The sequence below is a fragment of the Rhea pennata genome, chromosome 15 (genome assembly GCF_028389875.1).
Source record: "Rhea pennata isolate bPtePen1 chromosome 15, bPtePen1.pri, whole genome shotgun sequence".
Classification (NCBI taxonomy): Eukaryota; Metazoa; Chordata; class Aves; order Rheiformes; family Rheidae; genus Rhea; species Rhea pennata.
In genome coordinates, this window is record NC_084677.1 from 2958548 (window position 1) to 2983988 (window position 25441).

Here is a 25441-nt window from a genome sequence, read left to right on the forward strand (position 1 = left end):
AAACAGCTATACTCACTTCCATTTTCTATGACCTTTATCCAGATCATAAAACATCTCTTCCTGAACCAAAGGGATCCCCTTTTCAGTGTTCCCAGAGAATGCTTTTTGTATTTTTATTTTCAAAAACTAAAATGGACTACGCAGTACTCCACAGAGATGTTCACTTAAGAGAATATGATTTGTACTTGGCTTGCTTTTATGTCAGGCAGTGCAGCTTTTTTTGTGATTGCTAACGCATCAATGAATTAACACTTACATGTCAATAAACTAACAAGATAATGACTGGAAATGTAAAGATAGATAAAAGGAGCAGAAACAAAACTAGCTTTTTCTACGTATCAGAACGGAGTTTTTTGCCATCGAAATTCTAGGGGGGAACAGGACCAAAGCAGCACACACAAGATAAGCACACTGCTATCCAGCTGAAAGACAAGAGCAGCAGCAACCTGAACATTTCTCTAATCTCATACCAGGAATGTCAAGACCTAAAGAACACTGACTATATCGAGCAGGAATCAGATCACTGCCCCAACACAGAAATACGTACTTCCAGATAAATGTATTCTCTGCCCCAATCTGCAACGACCACCAAATTAAGACTTCTTGCACAGATATTGCCCTTTCCTTTTCCTAGGGCATCAGCTGGGCAATCTATACTAAATTTAACGTTTTCAGATAAGATCCTCTATATATGAAAAACATTCACTGCATGCCTGTCAACAGTGGTCCATAACAGAAAGATCGATTGTTACACCTCACCGTTCAATCTAGAAGCTTTTCTCTAATAGATTTCAGATTGCTTTAGAAGATGTAGTTGCCAGTCTCCTAAAATGAGATCCTGCACAGAAGTAATCACTTGCTCCCTTTTTGAAGGATTAGACTACTCTCTCCCACTTGATCCTACTAAGATACTATCCAACTTTTACCAAGGAAGATTTTTTTTTTTTTTAAATAAGTGTTTTCATTTCTGATTACTTGAGAAATACTGCTTCAATTATCTTGCTTTTATGGTAACCCTGGTGACTGAAACTGGTAACTACAGACTCAAGAAAGCATGCTTTTCTGTTTCATTCCAGAAAAGAGTCTACTTAGTTTGCTAAACATCTGAGTAGCAAAAATAAAAAAAGATACCAAATATGTTAAATTATATATGTTAAATTATATATACATACTTTTGTCATTGCTCCTGTCTGTGCTGTGTTCAGTCCGGTGTGACCAGCCATCTGTGGAGATACTTGGGTTAAAGTCTCTGCCAGCACACTGCCTGCATTCCCCTGCATGGCAGGGGCAGAATATTGCATTCCTGCTCCCCTTCCTCTTCCAGCTGCCCCAAGAGATCCATTCATTACCTGCCCTTGTCCTTGCTGAGGTTGATTCATTAAACTGTGACCAGAATTACTGTTGAGAAGGCTCTGGTGTGTCTGACTGAAATTAGTATTCATACATATCCCAGGTCCAGTCTGTGATGTTGCAGGGCTGCTTGTCACCATCCCCACTTGTTTTTGTGCTTGAGAGTTCAGTGTTTGCGATGCAGGTGTGGTAGGTCCAGAGGTGCTGGCTGCTTGCTTCACCAGGCCTGAAGCAGAAGAGTCTCCCTGGTTTAAAGGGCTCTTACCCATAGCACCCAGATTACCGATATTAGCACTGTTCGGTTGCCCTTGAACTTGGCTACCAACTCCCTGCTGGACAGGGCTATTTGAGTTCACATTTCCAATTCCTGGGTTTAAGGAAGAGCCGGTGCCTCCCCTCAGAAGTTCAGAAAGTTGTTTGTGTTTGGAAGCTGCATCTGGAACAAGGCTCCCACTGCTGTTTAAAAGGCCCAACTCGCCATTGGGGATCAGCTCATCAGGAAGATCATTTTCCAAGTCAAACAAAGATCCAAAATCTACAAGTTAAAACAGAAACATAGGTAAGAAAAACATAACAAAAAATGACTAAAACATTTGTCTACATCACTTTGCACTGGTCATGAAAATAAAATATACTGCCAGTATAGCCACCATGAGAGCGTGGCGCACCACGACATGAATTCCAAGATGTTCTAGGAAGTGCAGTCATAAATGCAACATACATATAACAATACAGGGCAAAACACGGACCAATAAATGGTTTTATTGCAAGACTTTTGTCAAAATATTTTACCAAAGCTAAGAAATTGAGATGGCATGGATATCACCATTTAACCTCACTCCTAGCTGTCTCTTCTTCTGGCTGAAAGAAGGTAGCACAAATATCAAGTTTTCCTATTGATTTATGCTCCCCAGAAGACTATTATATCACCTGCTCTAACCTCTCATATAATCCCAGGCCACTGCATTTCACCCATCAAACATATCTCAACCCCTTAATATGTTTGCATTTGGTTAAAGAATATCTTCCGGTAAGGCTTGCAATCCTCATCTAGAGGAAACAAAACAACCACTTTCTTTGGTAGTGTGATCTCAGTCTCACAAATGTGCTCAGTATCAGCCTCCAGTCATTGATTCGTATCACCATCTGCTAAAGATCCTGAAACGCATTCCGCATTTTCTCCTGGTAATCGCTCTTGAATCGAGTCGCTTCTCCATCTCTGAACGGTTCTGTTCACCAGATCATTCAAATTGCTCTCCAGCTGCCCTGTCCTCCTTTATCCTACCCAGTACTGACGGAGGTAGTCCATACTCTCGCCTGACGAGGGGGAAAAGTAAAAATCAAATCTTCACTAAGCCAGCTGAAGGGAATGCTTTGCCTGGTTGGAATATGCAAACGCCAAACCAATAAAGTCAGATTTCCTTGTGGTTTTCAAATGAGGAGCAGCTCAGGTTCACTACGATGTTTTATTCCATGCCGTTAAGTAGTGTGTAATAATATTATTTTAGTCCTAGCTAAAAATAAAATTGTTTGTTCTTTAGAGTTGTTATCTGCATACACGTACTTCCATTAGAAAAAAAATATGCGTAAGGACAAGCATACACACCAACACCAATAAACATGTAAAGCAGATTGGCTCAATCCATCAGAGCAAAAATCAACTCTGCAGTAAAGTAAAAGCTTCTTTGTCAAAGGACATGACCTGAAGCAACCGCTTTTTACCAAAGTAACAAAATTGCTTAAGAATTTGCCCCTCCAAATGCCAGCCTTGAAAAAAAATCCTTATCTCTCACAGTGAACACCACTACAAACCAAATTTTTTCAAGGCTATGATAAACCATAAAAAAAATATGCCAAATACTGCATTATTTTAAAGCTTAATTCATACAAACTCTTCAACCATGAAAAGACAGTGCAAGGTGAGATTATAAGAGTGCCACACAATCATTCAGTAAGAGGCAACCAAACCACACTGCACGCATTAAAAAAAAAGAAAAGTAACTAGTCAAAATGTTAACTTTTATCACAAAGCTAGGACATATTACAAATACATTCAAACACCATATACATTGTCAGCATTCAAATTTTCAACTCATCCTAACTAAAGGAAACTGCACAAAAAAATTGAATAAGCGATGCAGTGGTCACTGAACTACATCTTCAATCTGCACAGTAAACAGACAAAAATGGTAAAATTCCTCCTGTTTTGAGGAGCTCACAGCAGCACGTCCATAAAGGGTCGACATCTTGCACTGAATCCTTATATCCTCCCATGACCCCGGCCACGACAAAATACACTACAACTCAGGAACAGATCTCCTGTTCCCTTCACAAGAGGGCAAGTAACACATTAGTATTTTCTTAAGCCAATTTTGTTCATTGAAGTAGTTTTTCTAGTTCCTACCTTATCCTTCAATTGTTTAACTCACCTTGGCAACTTCTCCTGTACTGAATTTCCTGGTATACCTTTAACTACACTCTTTCCAGTGGTCACTTCATCTTTCCTCTTTCCCTCGCAAACACTTGACACTTATTATGCTGCAATTTGTACTTCTTCCTATACATTTTTGGTCTACTTTTCTTCCTCCAAAATTTCAGTATCTTTAACCCAATCTACCCTTCCATCCAGCTTTATTCCTCTCTGATGAAAACAGTTTCAGTCATCCCAGCTTGCTGGGAAGCACTTGTTCAATCAACTTTCCTAAATCTCACAAGTAGTATTCTTCTATGCTTCTGCACTAGAATTATTAATACTTCAGGAACAAAAGAGGGGGGAAGATGTAGCAAAAAAGGGAGACTGTGTTTTTCAAGCCATATTTCAAAACTGAGAAGGAAAAAAAAAAAAAGGCAACTGTCACCATTAGCAGCTTTTTTTTTTTTTTTTTTTTTTTCCTCCTCTCTCAAGGTAATTGCCTAAAGCAAGTGATCTGGTGCTCAGTTATGCTGACTATTCACAATGCCCATTAATCTAGGGACGTACGTACAACTAATCCACGCTTTCAGCTTTTTCCTTTTGTATCTTTGTAATTCAGCTTTCTCACTTGTGAAATGGAGACTCATAATTCTTCCTGAAGCTCAACTTCAAGAAACAGGATGTTATAGTACAATACAAGTGCTCAAGTTTTCTTGTTTCACCAGCCAAACTCTTAACAGTGCTGTCAGAGCCAAAGACTGGAAATGTTTTTGCAATTCACAGAAAGAGTGAAGAAACTGTTCTGGAATATTGCCTCTTAAAACCTAAAATATTCTACCACTCTTAAGCTCCTGTAAGAAAGCTATATGTTACTGTTAACATGGGAAGTTCACAACTCTTCCAGTAGGCAAATAAAAGCAGGTAAACAGCTTGGTGTAGTGGCTATGTAAAAATGCACCAAACATTCAAACGTTCAGAAAACGATTAAGCTTTTTGGTTTTATATTTTAATCAGAGTTGTGCACACTGAAAAACAGCAACATGTAAGGTGCATTTTATAACAGCTATAAAATACAACAGGAAACTCATCTCTATTTAATCATGTCTGAAACAAATCCATAAAGATGACTGCCTTGGCAGCTGTATATTTGTATATATCTTTTTATATATAAGTTTGGTATAATAACAAGGTGGCCCATCTCTGATGGTAGGGAAGTGAAAAGCAACCTCAGTCCCCTCATCCTTACAAAAAAAGAACATAACTGATCACATTCCTAATGCTTCGACTATTTCTCAAAGTCAACAGTAGCTATCAAGAGCCTAAAATCGGGACATGCCTTTGCTTTAATTATATTTACCCGAGGCAATGCACACCCTTGTTCAGCTTACCTTACACAAAAAACACCTATCTTGAAGAGACCCACCCCAATTACTGAGTATTGTATCTGCTCCTGCCCTGCTCAAGTAATTAAAAGAGCTTTCAGAAAACACCGGCTGCTCTGCTACAGTTAGAGGAGAATCTTTCCCAGAGATTTCTGAGATAATTTGCCTTTCCTATGCCCACTAGCAGAACCTGTGAAAGCTGCACTTAACTTGTGTCACCACTGCTAACAGCTCTGCGCACTCATACACAGAAAGAAATTCAGGAGTAATTCCCAGATAAGGATGAAAGATATTCGCAGTAGTGTTTATCTTTCCAAAATTAATCTGCAAGAGCCTCAGTTTAAAAAGTGTAAGTAACAAAATTAAATAAAATCTGAATTAAAGTTGCAAGATGGGGAAAAAAGTCAGGTAACTATCAATTAACATTAGATGTTATTATTTGCCCTACATGTCATGTTCAATTATTTAGGATTGTCTAATAAAAGGAAAGAATCAAGGTGAAAAGAAGCCAACTAGCAAGAACAGAAGACAAACTACTCTTCAGGACCTATGTGACTACCTGTCCCCCCTCCCAATGCCGTTTTACTTTTTCTTCATGCAAAACCACAGTACCTTTTCTTTCAAAGCTGCAGACTACAAGCATGTAACGGAGGAAAAGCAATCTTTATCTTAAGAAAGTTTTATTTCCTTAACTCGTAACATACATTCTTACTTCAGCTATCAGGGAACAGTAGAGCTGGCTAAGCCTGCAGAGATCCACCTCGTAGCTTCTCGTCTGGCACAGCACCTCTGACTCTAAACCTCACACCTTTCATTCTCTCTCCTTTACATAAAACTGCCTCTTAACAGAAAAAAGGACAACAGAAGTGCTGTAACTTATTTTGTCTTTCAGAAGGGGCGGAGAGGCACTACACAATTAAGAAAACTCCACTTTTTCTTCAAACCGATCCTTCTCCAGTTTGAGTTCTGCATTGCGCGAGCATTGGTCTTCACACAGAAGGCAACCACGCTCGAGAGGCTCCCTCCTAATTTTAGTCTCACGGGGTTAAACGTCACAGCTTTCCGCCTTACTGGATGACACTTTCCGTAACTGGAACGGAATACGCTTTTTCATTCCTTACCTCCTCAGGAGCAAGAGGATAAAAAGTACATTTTTACCTGTGTGGCTACTTAAAACAGTTATCAGGAAGTTTAGCTTTTTTTTTTTTTTTTTGGTTGTTTGCTAACATACCTATTCAACCAGTTACCTTGTTTCAGTATCACTATTTCTGCCTCTTTAGCTCCCCTAGATCAGTCCAGAGAGGTGACAAACATTATAAGGCATCTCTTCACACAATTTATTGTCTTCTGTACGTTACAAAGCAGGTAGAACATTATCAAGTTCAGCTTCAACTTTTACAGCAGAATCTTCATTTGAGACCTGACCGCAAGTTTTCTGTTCACAAGCTTAGGAGTTGACACTGAAGTCATTCTGGAAGTCCTGGTATACAGGCAGTATTTTCGCTCTGCCTTTCTTTGGACACCAACATAGCTGTTACATTTCAATGAGCTCAATCTTGTTTCTTAAGGCTTCTTTCAGTCACGCCAGACACCAGGACAAAGCCTCAACAGTTCAGCGCTCCACCCATTCCCTAAAATTCAATGGCAGGTAACCTGACTCAATAGCCATACTGTTTGTTCCAGGCAGCAATTACCACATCCATTCCAACCTCCTCTCTAGGTTTGACAATTCTGTAATTTATTGTTTCATAAAAGACAATTAGCACACTTAAGGCTTTAAAAATATTTAAACAATGCATTCATAGAAAATAAAATGAAGCTATTTCCAGTAAGGGAATTTTACGTTAGTATCTTAAGCTCATAAGGGCAACACGGCTTGCAAAAAGACAGTAAACTGATGCATATCTGACCTTGACTTTCACAAAAGAAAAAAGTATCACTTTTTCAAAACCTGCTGCTTAACAGTCAGGTTAAGAAGATAAGCAATGAGGGATCTGCATGGGCTGTGGAGACTCTAGAAGCTGGACTGTGCACAAGGTCCATTAGAAAACATCTAGATGAGCCCTAGTAAGTTATGGCTTGTATAAGAGATCTGGAAAACTAAATTTCTTTCTGCCTGACCTGAAGTACCTGCATTTGGGAGGAGGAAGAAATATTTTCCTAAATCAGGGGATTGCCCAAAATACAAACACATCAATACACAGAAGCTAGCTTCACCTTTCAACATTCTAGGTAACTGCCACGAGGATGCTCACTAGGGTAATTACAACATTTTAGCAATTGCTCTCTTGCTTACAGACTTGGAGTCATTCAGGTTGGAAGGGACATCAGGAGGTCTCCAAGTACAAACTTCTGCTCAAAGAGGGTCAACTACAGGATCAGGCCAGGTTGCATGGGGCTTTACTTGGTTGTCCTGAAAACAGCATCAAGGATGAAGGCTGCACAACCCTTCTGCACAAGCTCTTCCAATGACTGATCATCCTTACATCAAAAAAAAAATTCTCCTCCTTACACCCAGTCGGAACCTCTCTTGTCCTCCCTGCCATGCTCTGAAGAGCCTTGCTCCCATTTTCTCAGCAACTTCCTCACAGATATGGAGAGGCTGCTGTTAGGCTCCCCTATTCCACTAAGCCTCTTCTCCAGGCTGAAGAAATCCAGGTGTCTCTGCTGTCATCACAGGGCAAATGCTTCAGCTCCCAGAGCATGCTGGTAGCCCTTCAATGAATTTGCTCCAATTTACAAGTCTTTCTTGTATTGGGAGTGCCAAAACTAGATGTAGTATTCTACATACAACCCAATGACTGCTGAGTAAAGGTCGATAAGCACTTCCCTTGATCTGCTACTGACTGTGCTCCTGTGAACACAGCCCAGGATGCTGCCTACCAAGACCCTTTGGGCCTCTTCAGCAGAGCTGCTCCGGAGCCAGTCAGCTCCCAGCCTGTATCACTGCAAGTGCTACTCCTTCATAGGTGCAGGCCTTTGCTTTTGTCTTGGTCAAATTTCATAAGGGCCCTTTCAGTCCATTCCTCTAGCCTATTAGGCCCCTCTGGATAGCAACCCTGTCCTCAGACATATCAACTGGTCCCCCCTAGCTTGGTGCCACCTACAAACTTCATGAAACCGCACTCTGTCACCTGCTCCAAGTCACTGATCTACATATTAATAGTTTCATCACATTAACAAACACACTCTCAGTTTAGATCCCTGCATACCCACCTGCTACAGGTCTCCAGGTCGAGTGTGACTCATTAACCACTAGCCTTTGAGCTTTGCCATCCAATCATTTTTTTTTAAATCCACCTAGTCATTCATCCACCTAGATCATAACATCTTAATTTGGATGTAAGACTATTCTGTGAGACCATACTGAAATCTTTGCTACAGTCAAAGTAAATGAAGTACACTGTTTTCCCCTTGTCAACAAATCCAGAAAAAAATCAGGTTGGTCAGACATGATTTAACCTCAAAAAATCCATGCTGACTGTTCCCTGTCTTCATGTACCCAAAAATTTGTTCCAAGAGGACTTGCTCCATGCTTTTCCCAGAGACGGAAGGGAAGCTGACCAGTCTGTAGTTTCCTGCATTTTGAAATGGAGTACACTTCCCTTCTCTTACTTTCCTATAGCCAGGACTTTGAGGGAGGAACAGGAGGACTGAGAGAGAGGATGGTTCATTCTAGCCCACTTCCATTGCATCTTGTCTTCTAACCAAGCATGGTTCTCCACAAGCTATACCACAAGCTGTACACCATTCAGAGTAAAGAGATGCAAATAAGAAGGGATATAGCCCCTAAAAATAGTTTAAATCTATTCTGTGTGCCTCAATAACCAAAATGGACACTATCTTTAAAAAAGTTAAAATAGTTTCAAGCTCTTATAATCCCTCCCAATCCATTTTTTATAAGACTTCAGCAACTAAGTAACTTTTCAAACCTGAAGCTCATTATACAAAGCTAACAAATCAAAAAGTTACCTTCACTACAATACTGCCAGTAACATCAATTAGGTCTTGGAAACGTCCCTGACACCAGCGTGAACAGACATACTAGTTGGGATGGAAAAAAACACACGTACAGATAGACAACAACTTCCATATACAGAGATCTAGTGCTCTATCCCCTTTCTCACCTCCCTGAAAGCAAAATGGTGCAAACTGAAACTTTTCTTTGATTATACTTAGTTCCTAGCCTCTCTCTCCAGTTACACGTTGTGCATCACCACACTGTAACTATAAGTCTCTCTGTTGTACTTATCCGAATCTTTACTATCTCTCTTTTGCTGTGCTCACAGTAAAAACACACTTAGCATTGAAGGTCCTGAAAAAGATAAGACATTAGCTTCTTTCAGGAATAGCAACTTTTCAAAATTACTTCTTCTACTTTTCCACTCCCCATCCCCCTCCAAAAAACACGGCTTAGCTGAATATTCCACTATTAAAAACACAAAATAGTATACAAGGGCACACTCACTGCAAATGGTACCAAAAATAATATACAAAAATAAATATGAAAAATGCATTCAGATGAGAAGCTAGCCTCTTCTCCTCAGATGCCAGAGGGAAGGGAGAAAAAAAAAAACAACAAAAAAGGTGTGCAGCAGAAGAAGCACAACCAGAGTGCTCACCCTGACCTGTTCTGGTAGCATCGGCTGGAAAAGGATGGATTAGGTCTGCTTTCCTCTGACCCTTCAGAGCTTCTCCATAACAATTCTTCCTCTTAATTACCTCCCAAGGTGTTGCCATTATTTTGACACTACCACTGCATTTGCTCTGGCGAGAAACCGAAAATCCTGCCCCATAGCATCAACAACACTGACATGGTTATTGTTGTATTGCATCTGGTTACAAAGCTACATATACTTTCAGATGAAAAGGCTTCAGAAATTTTCTTTGCTCTAAGAGCAGAAATCTATAAAGAAAGAGGAGGAGCAACCTGCCTACAGGTTGGGAAACAACCCTGCACTGGTAATCCTGGCTTCTCTTTCAGAAGATCATCCTGATCAAGAACAGATATTTTATGGAAAGGTTAATGGAATCAGGGTCTCACTTTCCCATCCTATCACAAATGCATGCGTCTTCTCTGTTGCCCTATTTTAACAGCTCAGAAAACATTCAAGTTCGGGATGCCCCTTTAAAGAAGAATTATCCAAGAATCCTGTAATTAAAAGCAGGCACTTGATGGAAGCAGCATGAAGTGCACAGTGTGCACTGAGAGTGTCAGAAAGCAAATGCTGTCAGTTTAGCTCACACGACTGACAGATCCATTGCTTCACATTAAAGCTGTGCCACCGTCACATCTGGAAAAAAAACAGCAGATAAACTCAAAGACATGAATTGTCTTGGCATGTAAATTTTAACTGTAATGTTCCCTTACTGTAGATTAATTAAATACATAGCGCAACACGAGGTTGTCAAAACTTTTTAAACTGGTTAGTTCCCCATCCTCCTGAGCACGACTGAGAGCATCAGAGCGGTGAAACTCCTGTGCTCAAAATTGCCTTTTGGCTCAGACTTCTCAAACAGTCCCTTTAGCTACACAAGCCCTTCTCTGACGGTTCTCATCTTTATATATCGTCTGTAATATAGGCACAGAACCTACTTGTGTGAAGACTGAAATAGCAGCAACTAATATGCAACTGAGGTAATATTATGAAACATAGGGAAAAAATTAAATACTGTGCAAGATTATTAAAAACAGGCAAGTTTTATTTCTCCTTTATGAGGTATAATATACGCCAAAATTTGTGTTTCCTTTATTCTTTTTTTTAATGCCATTTCTCTTCCTGCTTTCGATACCAAATTGCAAGTGAAGGGTACTTTGCCTGATAATTCACGTTTAGCTGTGCAAAAACATAGAACACATAATATACCGAACGTGCATAAGGAAGCAAAAACAGACACGTACTTGAAACTAGTGACTGTTACATACTTCATTCACTCTAGAAAGCTTCCAATTATAGCTGACTGAAAAAAAAAAAAAAAAGCTCTCACTAACCTGTCTCAATATAAAGCATGAATCCCTGTGAACTGAGACTGTACTGAGTAATTCTCATTAACACTTTCCTTAACATAGTCAATGAAACTTAGGGGAGAAAAACAGTAACAAAACAAACCCTTTGCAGCTACTACAAAAACAGATGTGCACGCAGTACTTAGTAATTTCAACGCTCTTGGTAATTTCTATCTGTTTTCTTCATCCCGTTAGATGAAATTACACAGAAGATGACAGAAACCATGTCAAAAACATCCACTAAACTAGTTATCAAACTACTGACAGTGGTGAAGTTTGGGCAGAGCAAGGACAGAAGTTTGTGCTCCTTAGGTTTCACATTTATGGAGAGTGGTTGGAATATAAGCTTCCATTTTCCTTTTCCAACAGAAAGCTGCTGGCCCAGACTACTGCCTCAGATGTCCAACAGTAGCAGTGAAGTAACTTCTACCTGTGAGACTAGGAGATGTATCTCCTAAAAAGAATAATTCATTTTGACAACGCTAAGGAAATCCGCACAGCATTAAAGATGACCTTCGGAAAAGTATGAGATTATTTTACACACATATCTATGTATAGATGCACATACACACACACACAAGACATTACTGCAAATCAAAGATATAGTATTTACTAGATGTTCCAAGTTAAGGGAGAAGATTCTTTTTTCTTAAAGGTAGAGAATAAGAAAAGGGGAAAGGCAAGATAAAGTGAAACTTTCAAAGCATGCATGTTAAAGGCAGATTCTGAGTTATGCAAGATTGCAAATTAGCAGTGATAATACAAGTTTCAGTTTTCTTTTTGTTCATGCTATGATTCTGCAAAATACTCAACCCTATTTGTTGAAACATCTCTATTAAAGACAGTTTCCGAAACAAAAAAAATAGGTTCTCTCTGTAACTTAGCCATCTGAAAAGACAGATGGAAAACATAACATATGTTAAAGGAAAGATTTACAAAGCAAAAATTCTTGAAAGTGTAAACCAAATTAAGTTGGAGGTGTCAGATTTCTAAGTTGTCCCACATGCTTTTTCATTGTGTAAGAACAAACCCTTGAATTTTGAAAACCCTGTTTTTCGAACCCACCAATTTCTCATCAGATTGCTGTATTTTGCTAACAGAGCAAGATTTATACTCATGGTCTTCTCTATTAGCAGGCAGCGGCAGAGAACAAAATCTCCAGTAAGAGCAAACACCTAAAATAGGCGAGTTGCTTAATCTGAAGCTGCAGATACAGCGGCAAAACACCACAGCACGTTGCTGCGGAAGTAATTAATGGCACTGGACTATGATTCTGAGGAACAGGCAGCCAGAGTAGAAAGAGAATAATCTGCAACAGAAAACTGAGAATTATTTCATGAGCTGTCAAGAGATCTCAGGGGTACAGCCAAGCCTGACCCCCTGAGCACAGCCTTTGTTCTTGGCTGGTGTTGGTAGGGCTTCCCCAGGAGCTCTACGCTACAGCGTTCACAAGACAGCATTTACCATGTTAGCCTGAAGCCATCAAAAGAAATAAAAATCAATTTGATAAACTTCCAAGCATATATACAGAATTAGCACTTAAGGTATGGGGTGAGGTTGGGTGGGGGGAGAACAATCTGTAAAGCACGACCTAACCACCCTGCGGACTGTCACATAAAATCAGCCCCATCTGATCAACTGTGTCAACTCATGCAGGTGTCAGTGTCAAACGCTTTGGAGAAACCTGTAAAACTCCCCCCAAAAGTGAAAAACTACCCAGACCCCTGCATATCAGCAGTGCTTTATAAATTGGTTCAGATGAGCTACATTAGATTTTAAACAACAAAATCATTTTCTAATCTTACAAATCTCTTAGCCCAAACTACAACTGCAGACAAAGTTACACAGGTCAGTTACTAAGGGTGCGAAACGCATCTTTTATCAAACTCCACACAGCTCACAGCAAACATTTTTGCTTGGCATCGTAATCCTCCCCCCCATCACTACACATATCTGACAAGTCTTAAGAAAGAGTGGAGGCATAGAATATCACACTGCGTTTTCTCCATCCTGGCTGATTACGGTGGAAACACCACAAAACGAATGACATTCTCATGAAACAATTAAAACTAGAAGCGCTCTGTCACCTAGATCTTTTCAGTGGAAGCACTTCTTTCCCTCATTTTCTGCTTACAAATCTAAGTGTTCACCAACTGAAATTACCCCTTCCTTTAATCCAAGAGAGACAGGGAGAAAGTAGGTGTATAAAAAGGAATTCTTACTGTTATGTTGCGCAAATAGCATTTGCACAACTGGCAAGTGTAACACACACCATATACAACAGAAGTACATTGATTAAATAGGATTCCATGAAGCTTATCAACTGTATGCAGGAATGACCACTTCTGAAATATGTATACAAGGGAACATAAAATCTGGTTTTGGACCACTGAAAGGCAAGTCCATTTGCACTCTCAGCTAAGTAAATACTAGCTTAGAAAATGCTGACGGCTTTCATTAAGTTGTCTCAACTTAAAGGTGAATGACCTCTTTTAAAGCTAAAAATTAAATCCATTGATATACACCTACGTATGTATTTGGTATACAGCAAAAGAGTAAGATCAAATTGAGCCGTGTATTGACATGTAAACTCACTTCTGTGAAGTTCTGCAGTCTGCTGAGAGTTAACCAGAGTGCTGCTCCTTTCACTACGTACTGAAAAACATAGGACAAGGCCAGTCTTTCCTCAGTTTTAAAATACAGACACAGCAATGCTTATAGACTGGACAGTAAAGATGACATGAACTACCAAAGTGTCCACTTCGCATTTTTTGCGGCAGGCAAACTGTTTAATCTGTTTATGTCCTGTAGTTATAAAAAAACCACGAGAAAGTACGAGGCTGAAAATCCAGCTCTAACCCACTTCTTAAACTACTCATCCCACCACCTTCTCTCCAAACTTCACCTACTTTAGAAATATATTAACTTACAACTCAGCTAAGGACACCCTCCGCTCTGGCCCAAATTGTGATTTGTCATTTCTGGAACATGCATATCTCTATAGCAGCAGAAAGCTGCAGCGCATGTAACGAAACACAGAGAGACGCGTTATGTGCCATGCAGCACAGAACACCGGCAAGCAAGCGCTCTGCAGAACCACAGCGCATGGGCACCCGACGGATGCTAGTTTGGCTGCTGCTCGATTCAAAAACGTTTTTCACAATCCGTGTTCAGAGTTCAAAACAGGACCAGCTCAAGAACTTTGCCAGCGTTGCTCGTTTGGCAGGATATATAGTGAACTGGTAGGATATACAAAGTAATCAGGACACTCGACGTTAAAGGAATACTCTGCAATAACCAAAGTCTCTATAATTCTACTTTTTGTATTAGTCTCTTGTTGAGAGGAGTTCTCATCTGGGTTGCGTCAGAATAAACATTTAAACAACGTATAAATGCTTAGTTATGAGAGCCAGTGGTTATCAAGTAGCAATGAGAAAAAAACAATAATCTACCTGGCTACATACAGGAAAATCTTTCCCCAAAATATTTTTATTATATTAGCCAGCTTGCAGAATACTGAACTGCAACAGTCTGCTGAGTTAGTAGCCATGGGTCTTCATCAGCACACTTCATTGACAGAAACAGCATCAGGGCAACTTTGAAATCCAACTATGACGACACCTTATGATACACAATATATATTTCTGCTATTCCTTTCTCTACTCTACTCTTAGATCAGATATTTGATTTAGCCATTTAAGTTTAACAGGAAAGGTCTTATTTTCAGAACACAAGCAAACCAGTTTAAATTGCACAAACTTAGCTACAGTAAGCTAAGGAGCTATTTTTTTACCAGAAAGATTAAAGGGAACTAACATTTACCCTGACAAAGGGAATTGCTTAAGATCACCGCATCAAAGCATCAAGTGAAATATAAACAAGAAAGAGCAGTTGCATTCTGCTGAAAATTCAGACCTGCCATCAGACCCTTCATCAGCACACCACTATTCTCATTTAAAAGTACTGGCAGGATTGTTGCGTTACTATGCAGCAACAGAACTACACAACCAGGCCTAACATGATGTCTTTTAAAGCATGTCCCAGTCGCACAAGCCAGGGCATCAAACAGCTGGGGTTTATGACTGCAATTACAATTCAGTTATCTAGTTCACCACTTACAGCTTGTTAAGGGCACACATTTCAAACCTATCCCCCTTTTTTTTTTTTTTTTTTAATAATACTTTCACATTGCTACATAACTTTTTTTTTTGTTTAAGCCTCAGTGCAAGATGAGCAGCCCGTTTTCAGGACCAGAGGTCTGATAGAAACCACTGCTCAAACTATTTGCACTGCCTATTACAATGCACAGAAAAGTTTAGCAATCTTTCGACAAGTAGCATTAGGTGCTGGCAACAAATCGAGGGGAAAAGGAGAGAGAGAGAAAAGCACTTTTAAGCACACAAACATCACTTGCACTCTCAAAGAGATGCATATTTTTTCCTGAAGAACGCAACAGAACACAACTGAAATACTCTTTGTCAAAAATACAACCTGGGATTTTCAGCCCTTGGCGACCACAGGCCCTCTCAGCTGTGCAAAACTTCACGCAGATACTCAAGTTTACCTATCTAGTATTCCACAGAGCTCACAGAGAGGCATTAGAACTTGCTGAACAGGACGTAATTATGACTGAAGCATTCCAGAACAGACCAAGGAAACTTCAAAAAAAAAAAAAAAAAAAAATGCTTCAAACATCTTGTGCTGGTACCAGTAGAGTCTAATGGGTCTATCCGAGCAAATAAAGAAAAACTGCCTTTTCCTGAGTTGCTGTGCTGTGTTTCACAGCACCTTACACATCAGTATGATACTCAGTCGCTTCCACAAAAGGGATTAAAGTAGTTCAATCACAAGACTTCACCTAGGTATCGCCTGCCAATTCTTAGCCTTGACACTGCTTCTTTTTGGCACGTTTCTTTTCTTTGTAGTTTGGGAAAAAAAACGATTCAATTTAAAATAAATAAATAAACGAAAAATAAACCCACAGACCTATCTATAAACTACTGCCAGGCTAAGCAAACTAAAAAAAAAAAAAAAAAAAAAAAGAACCCACAGAATTTATCAGCTCAACTACTACAGTAATTTTTTCAGCCTATAAAAACATAGCAGGCGTAACGTGATTAACTTATCACTGTCCCTTAAACGAGATTCATTAATCCCTGAAAACAGAAATACCGGTCAAACATATTACTTGCTTGCGCCAGTGCTGGGAAGACTTGGGGCATGGGAAGTCAGTGAGTACACGCAGGCGCCCGTGCACACGGGCGTGCTCACGGCGGCAGCGGTCCCTTCCACGCCTTTTACCATCCACGGCGCTGAAAACCACGCACCGGGGGCTGCGCGACACGCAGCCCGGCCGCCGCTACCGCCGCGTTTCACCGCGCAAGAAACCCTGCAACTTCGGCGCTGCGAATTTTCACAGGTTCAAAAAAAAAAAAAAGAAAAAAAAAAGAAGAAGGAAAAATAAAACCCGCTGGCAGCGGGCTGGGCGCCTCCGCGGCTCAAACCCGCCGGGCCGCTCGCGGGAGCTTTCACCCCCCAGCAGGGCCCGGCCTGCGCAGCGCTTCCCGGCGCGGCCGCGCACCTGGGCGCCCGAGGCGAGGCGGCTCCCCGCGCCCGCCGGCCCGGCCCGGCCCCGCTCCCCGGCCAGCCCGCCGCTATTTATAGCCGCGCGGCCGGGACGGGAGCGGCCGCGCGGGTCCCGCCCGGTAACTTCGGCCGCGGCAGGCCCGGCCGCCGGCTCCGCGCCGCCCGCCGCCGCCGCTCCCACCCGCGCCGCCCGGCGAGCGGCGGGGAGGCCGCTGCCGCCCCCCCCCCCCCCGGCCTCGATCCGCCTCGCCGCGCCAGGCCGCCCGCCGCGGGGGGCGCCGGTGCCGCCGCCGCCGGCCTCCCCCCCGCTGCCTGCCTCCCTCCCTCCGCCCGCCCCCGCGCCGCCCCGCGGCCCTCACCTGTGCTGTCGCTGGCGGAGAAGCCCGGCGAGTTGAGCTTGGCTCGCTTGGGGTTGGGCGGCCCGTCGAGTAAGTTCTCCGCCATGGTAGCCGGCTCGGCGGTCAGAGCCCCGCCGGGGCCCGCCGCGCTCCCGGGATCGGCGGGCAGCCGCCGCCGCCGGAGAGGCGAGGAGAGGCGAGGCGCCCCGCTCCGCTCCGCTGGGGAGCCGCGGCCGAGCAACAGCGCCGCTCAGCGCCCGGCCGGCGGCGGCCCCCGCTCCCCCATGCCCGGGCCGGGCCGCCGCCGCAGCAGGCCGCAGGGAGGAGGGCTCGGGGCGGGGTGGGGAGAGCCCAGCGCCCCCTCCCTGCCGGCCTCGCTCCTCCCGGCCGCTCCCCCGCCCGGCCGCCGCCGAGGAGGTGCCCGGATGGCGGCTCAGTCAGTCACTCGGGGAGCATAGCGCCCCCCCACCCGCTCCTCTTCGCCCCGTCCCCTCCCCGGCGAGCGGGGGGCTCGCCCCGGCCCCGCCGCGCCCGCCGCCCGCCGCCCGCGCCCCCCCCCGCGCGCCCGCCCGCGCCCCGCCGCGCCCGCCGGGGCCGCAAAAAAGAGCCCCAAAACAATGAGCGCGGCGCGGCGGCCGCCGCGGCTCCCGCTCCCGGCGGCGGCGCCCGGCCGGCCCCGGCCGGCGCTGCCCCGCTGCCCCGAGCCCCTGTGCCCGTCGGCGGCGCTCCGCGCGGCTGCCCGTGCCCCGGCGGGCGGCCCCGCTGCCCCGGCCCGGCCCGGCCCGGCCCCGCTCCGCTCGCGCCGCGCTCCGGCTCCGCGACAAGATGGCGGCTGTTGATTCCTCAATTAAAAAAAAAAGTTTTTTTTTCTCTTCTCTTTTCCAGAGACCATGGGGGCGGGGGCGGGGCGGGGCTTGCGCGCTGCGTCACCGCGCACGGGCCACGCCCCCCCGCCGCCGCCGCCGCCGCCGCCGGAAAGGCGCGAGCGGCGCCGGAAAGAGCCGAGCTCGTCCTCAGCTGCTCCGCGGCGGTTTGGGGGGGGGGGGGGGGCGGCCCGCGGGGGCGCCGCGCGCCGCCCCCTCAGCGCCGCGCGCCCCCCCGCCCGCCCGCGCTTGCCGCCGTCACTGTCGCCTCTCAGCGCCCCCTCAGCGCCCCCGGCCGCCGCCGCCGCCGCCTTGCCCGGGCGGCCCCGCTGGTTCGGGCGGAGACGGCGACGCGAGGGGCTTCCAGGCCGCAGCGGGGCCCAGCGCCCCGTGCTCGTGCCCCCTGCACCTGCCTGCCGCCCGCCCCGCGGCCCGGCACGGCCCGGCCGGCGTGGGCTCGGCTCGGGCACCGGGGCCGAACCCAGCCTCGCCCGGCGGGCTCGGGGCGCTCTGACCGCCTGCTCCCCCCCCCCCCGAGCCTCTGCTCTGTCTAGACAAGCTTCCCCGGCTGAAACAGGTTTATGAGGCTGGAGCTCCTGTGTTGCCGTGCATTTCCATACTGGTTCTTAACCTGAGAAGCAGGTCACGTAAGACTGGGTGACGTGCCGAAGCCACGAAAAGTGTCTTGTACCCAAACTAGTTGCTCAGGGCTGTTTTCATCATTTAACTGCTGCTATATGTTGGCACATCCCTTAAGACCAGTCATAACTGGAGGACAGACTGGAGAAAGGGGCTGAGACAATCCTGTGGTGTGTGGATGAAGCCCATAAGCTGCGATGGATTAAACAGCAAATTTTTTAAAGGAGATCTATGATGATGCCACCACCTGCAAAAAGTCCGTCTTCTGTTTACTTCTACCTCGTATTCCTTACACTTACTTCTACATTTACATGCATTGCATTACATTTACTTGCAAATTTACCATTTATTTACATGGTGCCTGTCCTTGTGGAGGCCTGGCTGCAGTCATGACAGGCCTCTGTTTCTATCAACATGTTACTCATTTCTTACACAAGTGCAAGTGCTCTCTGGTTATGTCCGCTGTTCGGACGTTTCCTTGAAAAGTAGAGAGCTCTTGTATGTTTTAGGATAGTTCAGTGTGAGGCAGGGCTTTGGTGTCCACAACGGCTCAGACATGAGTCCGGGTTTTGAACGGGAACCTGCAGCTGGAGGTGTCTGGTCATTGGGGTGGGAGGTCCATATCGGTTAGGTGAGGCTCTGGCTGCTTAAACACCATTGATACAGATGTTTACAAGCCTTCTCTGCATTAGTGCAGCAGGCCGCAAACCCCTCAGCTTCAGATCTCATCTACTACCTGAGATGTTTCAAAACTGGGAGTAGAAAACTGTGTATCTGCCCATCATTTTAAAAATTAGGGCAATGAAATGACAGAAGCACATTCTTTCTCTTAGATGGGCAGGTCATCTAAAATACAGAAGAGAGGATCTGCAACAGCTTTCCTTGTAATATAAGGCATTTGCCCCAGTTTAGGTTGAGGGAAGATGTGTTTCTATTGCAGGTGGTGGAATGGAAAGCAGGTCAGCTTGTCTGTCAGCCACAACAGAGGACAGCAGTGCCCTCTGCTAACTGCTGCTTGCATTTTCAAGAAGTTTGGTCAGTGTGTTTTGAACTGCAGCCTGGATAACTTTATACTCTTGGCTTGCCCATTACATTACTTACTGTCTTGAAAACAAAGGATTTGCTAGCATGGCTGACATAAGGAGATGCCCGTAGCCTTTTGCTTCCCTTCTGACCCCCTTCTGTGCTGCTGCAATGACACTACAGCTCTGGCATAGAGTGAGGATGGCGATCTCCTGCTAGGAACAGGCAGGAACAGAACCTGAATGGTCCCACAGCTACTGCTTAGCTCCAGGAAGGTGTTTCTGTCACAAAGTGATAGGCCATATGCTGATGTTGTACCAGTATCACTGTTCTGATCACACAACTAGCATGCAAGAGGGCCATGATACCACCACCAAACCTGTCACAGTAGCTTACGTACCAGTCTGCCTGGCCCAGCACAACCCCGTTGTGCCTCTGCCCTGCCAGGGCAATGCTGCATGCTCAGTGTTGAGAATGGGAATGGGGAGTAGTTGAAATAGGCCATACTTGCTGGAAGAGTTCCTCTATCTTTACAGTGAAGGGCCAGGCCAAATGAGACTTGCTATGTAGGTAAAATCAGAGGGGGAATGTGAGTTCTGGAAACAGAGTAGGAGAGGGAGGAGGTGGTTTGGAGGGAAGAACCCTGTGCACCAGGACAGCAAGGGAAGAGGAGATCCTAATGCTGCTGTGTCTTGCAGCTTCTCTGTGGCATGATGTCTCCTTAGGATAACCCTAGCCACCCCCCGCCATGGGATCAGAACAGCATGGGCACAAGAGTCAGGGGAAGACCTTGACCATTACCCCATTTTCCCTGGAAACAGGGCTACTGATTACTTACCCAAAAGGTATTGCAGTGTTTGGGGTACCACAGCCCTTTATTTGTATCAGTCCTGCAAGATTCAGATGTCCTCACCATAATGCTAAGCACAGTGGGTTATGAATGGAATAGGATGATTTTGTGAGAAGAAAGAAAACTATCTGGAAGATATTACATAGAAAGCAAATGAACCCCAGTCCTGTAAGCTTGTGCCCAGGATTCGCAGTTGTGCTCCTCACCATACCTTGTGCATAAAAGCACAGCTCCCCCTCTCCCCGCAGCTGACAATTTAAGCACTTGCATGGATTCCTGAGGACTCTATCTGTGGTGTTCCAAAGTCACTACGAACACGGGTGCTTAATGGACAACCCCTTTATTCAGGGTTTAGTTCCAAGAGAAATTGCGTAGTAAAACCTGTACTGCTGCAACCCATTTCCAGACTTCCTGTCTCCAAAATTATGTTTCTTAAAGATACAGCTCCCAAGATCCTATCTTCCTTCTCCAGCCAAAACATGGAAGTATCATTTCTGTAGCGTGTGGCCTCAGATCCTCAACAGGCAAACAATCAACAATGGTTGAACAACTTCTGAGGAGCTCCGCACTGTAACTTGCAGCTCACCAAGGCATCATCGGAACAGCTCTCACTGGGAATAAGAGCCCATTTTTCCTGGCAACATTATATCCTCATGTTTGGTTGCCTAATCTTCTGTTTTTGCTGCCAAATTAAGCTGTTCCAGGCAAAAAGACAAGCCTGGTGTCCGTTATCTTCTGTCCTCTTGGTTGCTGGAGAAGGTGCTGCCTATTCTTCTTCCAAGTGTCTGGTTAGACACACCCTGCCCTCATGGGATTGTGGAGCAACTTTGTGTGATATAACTGTTGTTTCTGGCTTCTAATTTTCAATGTATGTGTGAATTCTTTTTGTGTTCAGGAAGTGGTAGTAACCCCTGGGACCGCAATCATGCTGCTGTTTTGTGTTTAGCTTTGTGTCTGCACTTCTGCAAACCCATAGTTCTTTGGGCTACAGCGCTTAACATCCCAAGCAGCCTACTGCTTGATTTCTTGCAGAACAAAATATCAGCAGGTGCCTGGCTGTGTTTTGTAGGTGCCATCCTGGTAATTTAATGCTGTCAGGTATGAGCCTGATTCCACTTTCTTTTTCAGTAAATATTGTTTTAAGGCCATTTCCTACCTACATGCTGAATAGAGTCTAGGGGGGACTGGATGCTACGTATGGAAACATAGACATTTCTGTGAACTGTTAAATCCTTGCCCGCTGTGTGTCATGACCATCCTCTCTACAAGTGTAATTCTGATGCATGGGAATAATCCACTTAACAAGTAAGGCCATCTCACAGAAGTGAGCATAACACATAGTCTTCTGTTATCAACATGATCAAATCCATCCCTCCAAGAGGTCTGTTTTCCTAATGCCACAAATATGAAGCCCTTTTGCAGGAGCTGGCCTGTACTTTGGCCATGCCTGACAAACTGCTAGCAAAATCTGTATAAATCTGTCTTTAAGTTCTCATCCTGAGTTCTTGCCCTGAAATCAGAGTTTGCATTTTATCTGAAGGACACCAGTTTATTTGCTTTTCTTTTAAATCAAACTGAGAAAAAAAAAGTCCATTTTCAGGCTTGGCTACACTGAAGTTTTGTTCATCTGCCACCAGTTCTCACCCAGTTTCACAGTCAGTTTGAAAATCGTATTTCTATCCATAAAATAGTAATCCATGTAATCTCAGCAAGTCCCATATCTGCCAGCTCCCTCTTTGCAGTTGCAATTAGTGGTTTATGGGTAGTTTCAACCAATATGGGCCAAAATAAAGACATGAAACTTTTTTTTGCCTACATATTGCAGTGAAAGTTCCCTTTGCTGAGTACATGGAAACTCAGGGTGCTCCTAGCTCAGGGCTCTGGCCATTCACACTGGGAAGATTTATGGGGTTTCCAGCTCCAGGCTCTTGCCGCATCCCATTGTCCAAACTTTAGCCCTCCTCATTACACAGTCAAGAGGAGGCAGTATTTGCAAACTCTTCAGGTGTTGCAGGTCACAGTTGGGCATTTTAGCTTAATCCTGAATCAATGGCAGTCTGAATTAGCACACTGAGCTGCGGTGGCTAGCACAGCTCATGCTCCCTTCTGCTAAGTCCACTAAAGGATTCAGCTCTTGCTTGCATCTGTATCTCAGTGAAAGACCTCATCTTTCTCACTATGGCTAACTGGAACCTCGGTCCATTTTTCCTTCTATTCACTTCATGAAATTCAAAGCAATGATGTCTTAACAGCTCTTTAAACCTCTACCCCCAAGGTGTTTCTCTGTCCCTTGGAATATGTTTTCTGATTCCTCCTCACTCATTTTCGTTCTCTATCCTTTCCATGAGGGCACTGTGGAGAAGAGATCAAGGGCTCAGCACATTTTATGACATGAAGCATTGCTCCTTTCTGTGATGCAACTCAAAGTCTTGTTAACCCACTTAGTTTGCAAGTTTCTTTTGTGGAGATAAATTGGTTATTGTAAATTTGATAGTTCAGCTGTTTTTCTTGCTCTCCACATCATAGCTTTTCTTTTATCGGTAGCAGAGTTCATGGCAAGGCAAGGACTTCCACATGAGTGTCTAGGATAACATTCGGAAATGCCCTCCTTGCATTCTAGCTGACAGACTTTATTTTCTGTTGCAGCAACATCTGATGTTTCCATGAAAACTCTGCCTGAGCTTGTAGTCTCACCATCATTCTGCTAGACACCAGTGCACAAAATTCTGCTAAGGCTTTGCAAAACCAGGCCGTGGGTGTATTGACTGTGTATTTCCCATGCCCTTGGCAATGTTCTGGCTGTTGGAAGTAGCCATAATAGTAGGGTCTGCTGTTGTTCTTGCTTCACTGAGCCCTGCCTGTCCCTCTCCCTCAGCTCCCTTCTTGGAGGTCCATGGCTTTAGTGCAAGAGGTTACATGGTTATCTCCAGGAGCTTCATTCTGAGCCAGTGACTTCCATTCCTGGAAAACTCTGTTGACGTTGTCAAGGATAAATCATGACTTGCCCAGTAATGCATAAGTTTTTAGCTCTGGATTCAAGTCCACAAACTTATTACAAGCTTTATCTCTTGTCAGATAATCTGTTGAACACCCCAGAGTCATCCTTCAAAAAACCCCAGGCACTTCTGTTCATGCAACTTGTGTGAAATATTTTTAGATGGCTGGCAGGTCCATCATCTTCTGCATTAGGGTCCAAGAGTTAACTCTGCAAGGATTCTCCAAGAATGACTGAGCCCACTCAGTGCCTCTGAGGTAGCTGCCATAAATGAGGCTGTCCTGTCCTTGTTCAGGCACCACGATGTCCAGGCATGGAGCTAAACTCTGCTTTGCTCCCTTCCCCTTCGCTCTTGCAGTTCTAGAGCATCACAACTGTGATGTAGATTCTAATGTATATTTGCTCTTCAATCCCAATTATTTCCTCTGATTTCTGTTTGCTCCACGTGGCCTAGGATACCAGTGATGGAAATACCTGGTGACGTGTGACTGGACACATTCAAACGCCTCTAGCTTGTGGTACATGAGATCTCCACAGCACCCCAGACCCAGCAGCTTTGTAGGCAACTGTCTCTCCACCCTGCAGGCCCGTGGGTCTCCTCCCTGCTCCTCAGCCTGCACCTCCACAGAGTGTCCTGGAGAGAATTGGGGGAGGAGGCTTATCTCCTTTGGGCCTTCAAAAAAGACCATGGGCTGCGCTCTCCTGCCACAAAGGAAAGTGCCCACAGCAGCTATCAGGAAGTCTTTCTGGGCTGGGTCTCTGGAAAAAGTGTCCTGCTGAACCGGTTCCAATTTGTGTAGGATTCTTCAATATTCATCAGCGCAGGGAGCCCACTGAGCTGGGCTGACGAGGTGAATACATTAACCACCTGTTTATTCAACTAGTCTCACTCTTCCTCTAGTGCACAGGCTAATTCCTTATTTTAGACAAAAATGAACAACTTCCACAGGAGAGAGGAGAGAGGAGCTCGGTGCAGTGTGGTCTGAGGTGGGAGAGCTGCTCTCACGGCCCACTCCGCACTGCATGAAGGGCACCTCACCGAGCTGAGCGGTGGGTGTCTGTGCCCCATCACCACATTGGCCAAGCAGCCATAAAGAAAGATCAAGATCCAGGCCCAGGCTTGGAGCAGGCAGAGGGTCGTGGTGGTCTTTTGGGGACCATCCTGCCCTCCTGTCTCTGTGATTCAGGAGATATAGGACAAAACCAGGCAGGCTGTGGTGCAGGGCTGGACATCAGGAAAGTGTCGCAGTGGAGGATCTTGCGCGGAGGAGACACCTCCTTCGGTCCAGAGTAAGGACCTGGATCTCCCAGGGAAATGAGACTGAACTTTTCTCTCCCTCTCAGCATTTTCATGAATCTGTACGAGTTAGATTTTTTTTTCTTAGCCAAAAACATGTTCACTGAAAAATTGCAATTTTCTACAGGTGGACAACTCTTTTGCATATTCAGGTATTCAATGCATATTCACAAAACCCTGGAGGTTTCAGCCTTTGGAATTTTGAAAACATTGACACCTTCTGATCCATTAATTGATAAAGAAAACATTTTATCTTTGTGCTGCATGACCAATGTTTTGCAAATAGTCTTTAGCTCCAAAACGGGGGAAGTAAAAGGAGTAAGAAAAGACAAATAGCCCAAACTGTATCATTTCACCAACCCTCCCCTCACTGAATTTTTCATTTCAGATTGATTCAAACTGTATTCATTATTTGTTTTTTTTTGATACGACAACATCCAATTCAAGCAACCAATTCAACAAGGTCTGGCACAACCCATTCGGATATGTTGCACTTCCCTCCTTTTGACTAGAGATTTGTCTGCCTAAATCATGCCTGGAATCTCCTTGGTGTTTAGTGTTGAGTATGGCAGAGCCAAATCCAAACTCTTTCTGTTGATTTAATCCAGAATTTCTCCCAAACACAGACTCAGGACTTCAGCTATAAAACTTTTTGAGCAGAAATCACCTTTCACCGTGTATTTGCACAGTGCCCAAAT

General features: G+C 44.6%; 1 protein-coding gene across 6 annotated transcripts in view; it reads right to left on the bottom strand.

Moving 5' to 3' along the window:
* The window catches only part of CREBBP (CREB binding protein), a 99965-nt gene extending 82621 nt beyond the window's left edge, over positions 1-17344 (bottom strand). For 3 of the 6 annotated variants that reach the window (XM_062588722.1, XM_062588724.1, XM_062588719.1), the window contains exons 1-2: positions 17098-17343; positions 1173-1885 (exon numbers count right to left, since the gene is read on the bottom strand). In XM_062588722.1, coding sequence (XP_062444706.1) covers positions 1173-1885; positions 17098-17182 — 798 coding nt within the window. In that variant the 5' untranslated portion in view covers positions 17183-17343. Of the gene's footprint in view, positions 1-1172; positions 1886-17097 lie in introns of all 6 variants that reach the window. The other 3 variants (XM_062588721.1, XM_062588720.1, XM_062588723.1) reach the window with 2 other exon arrangements.
* Between the last annotated feature and the right edge of the window lie 8097 nt (positions 17345-25441).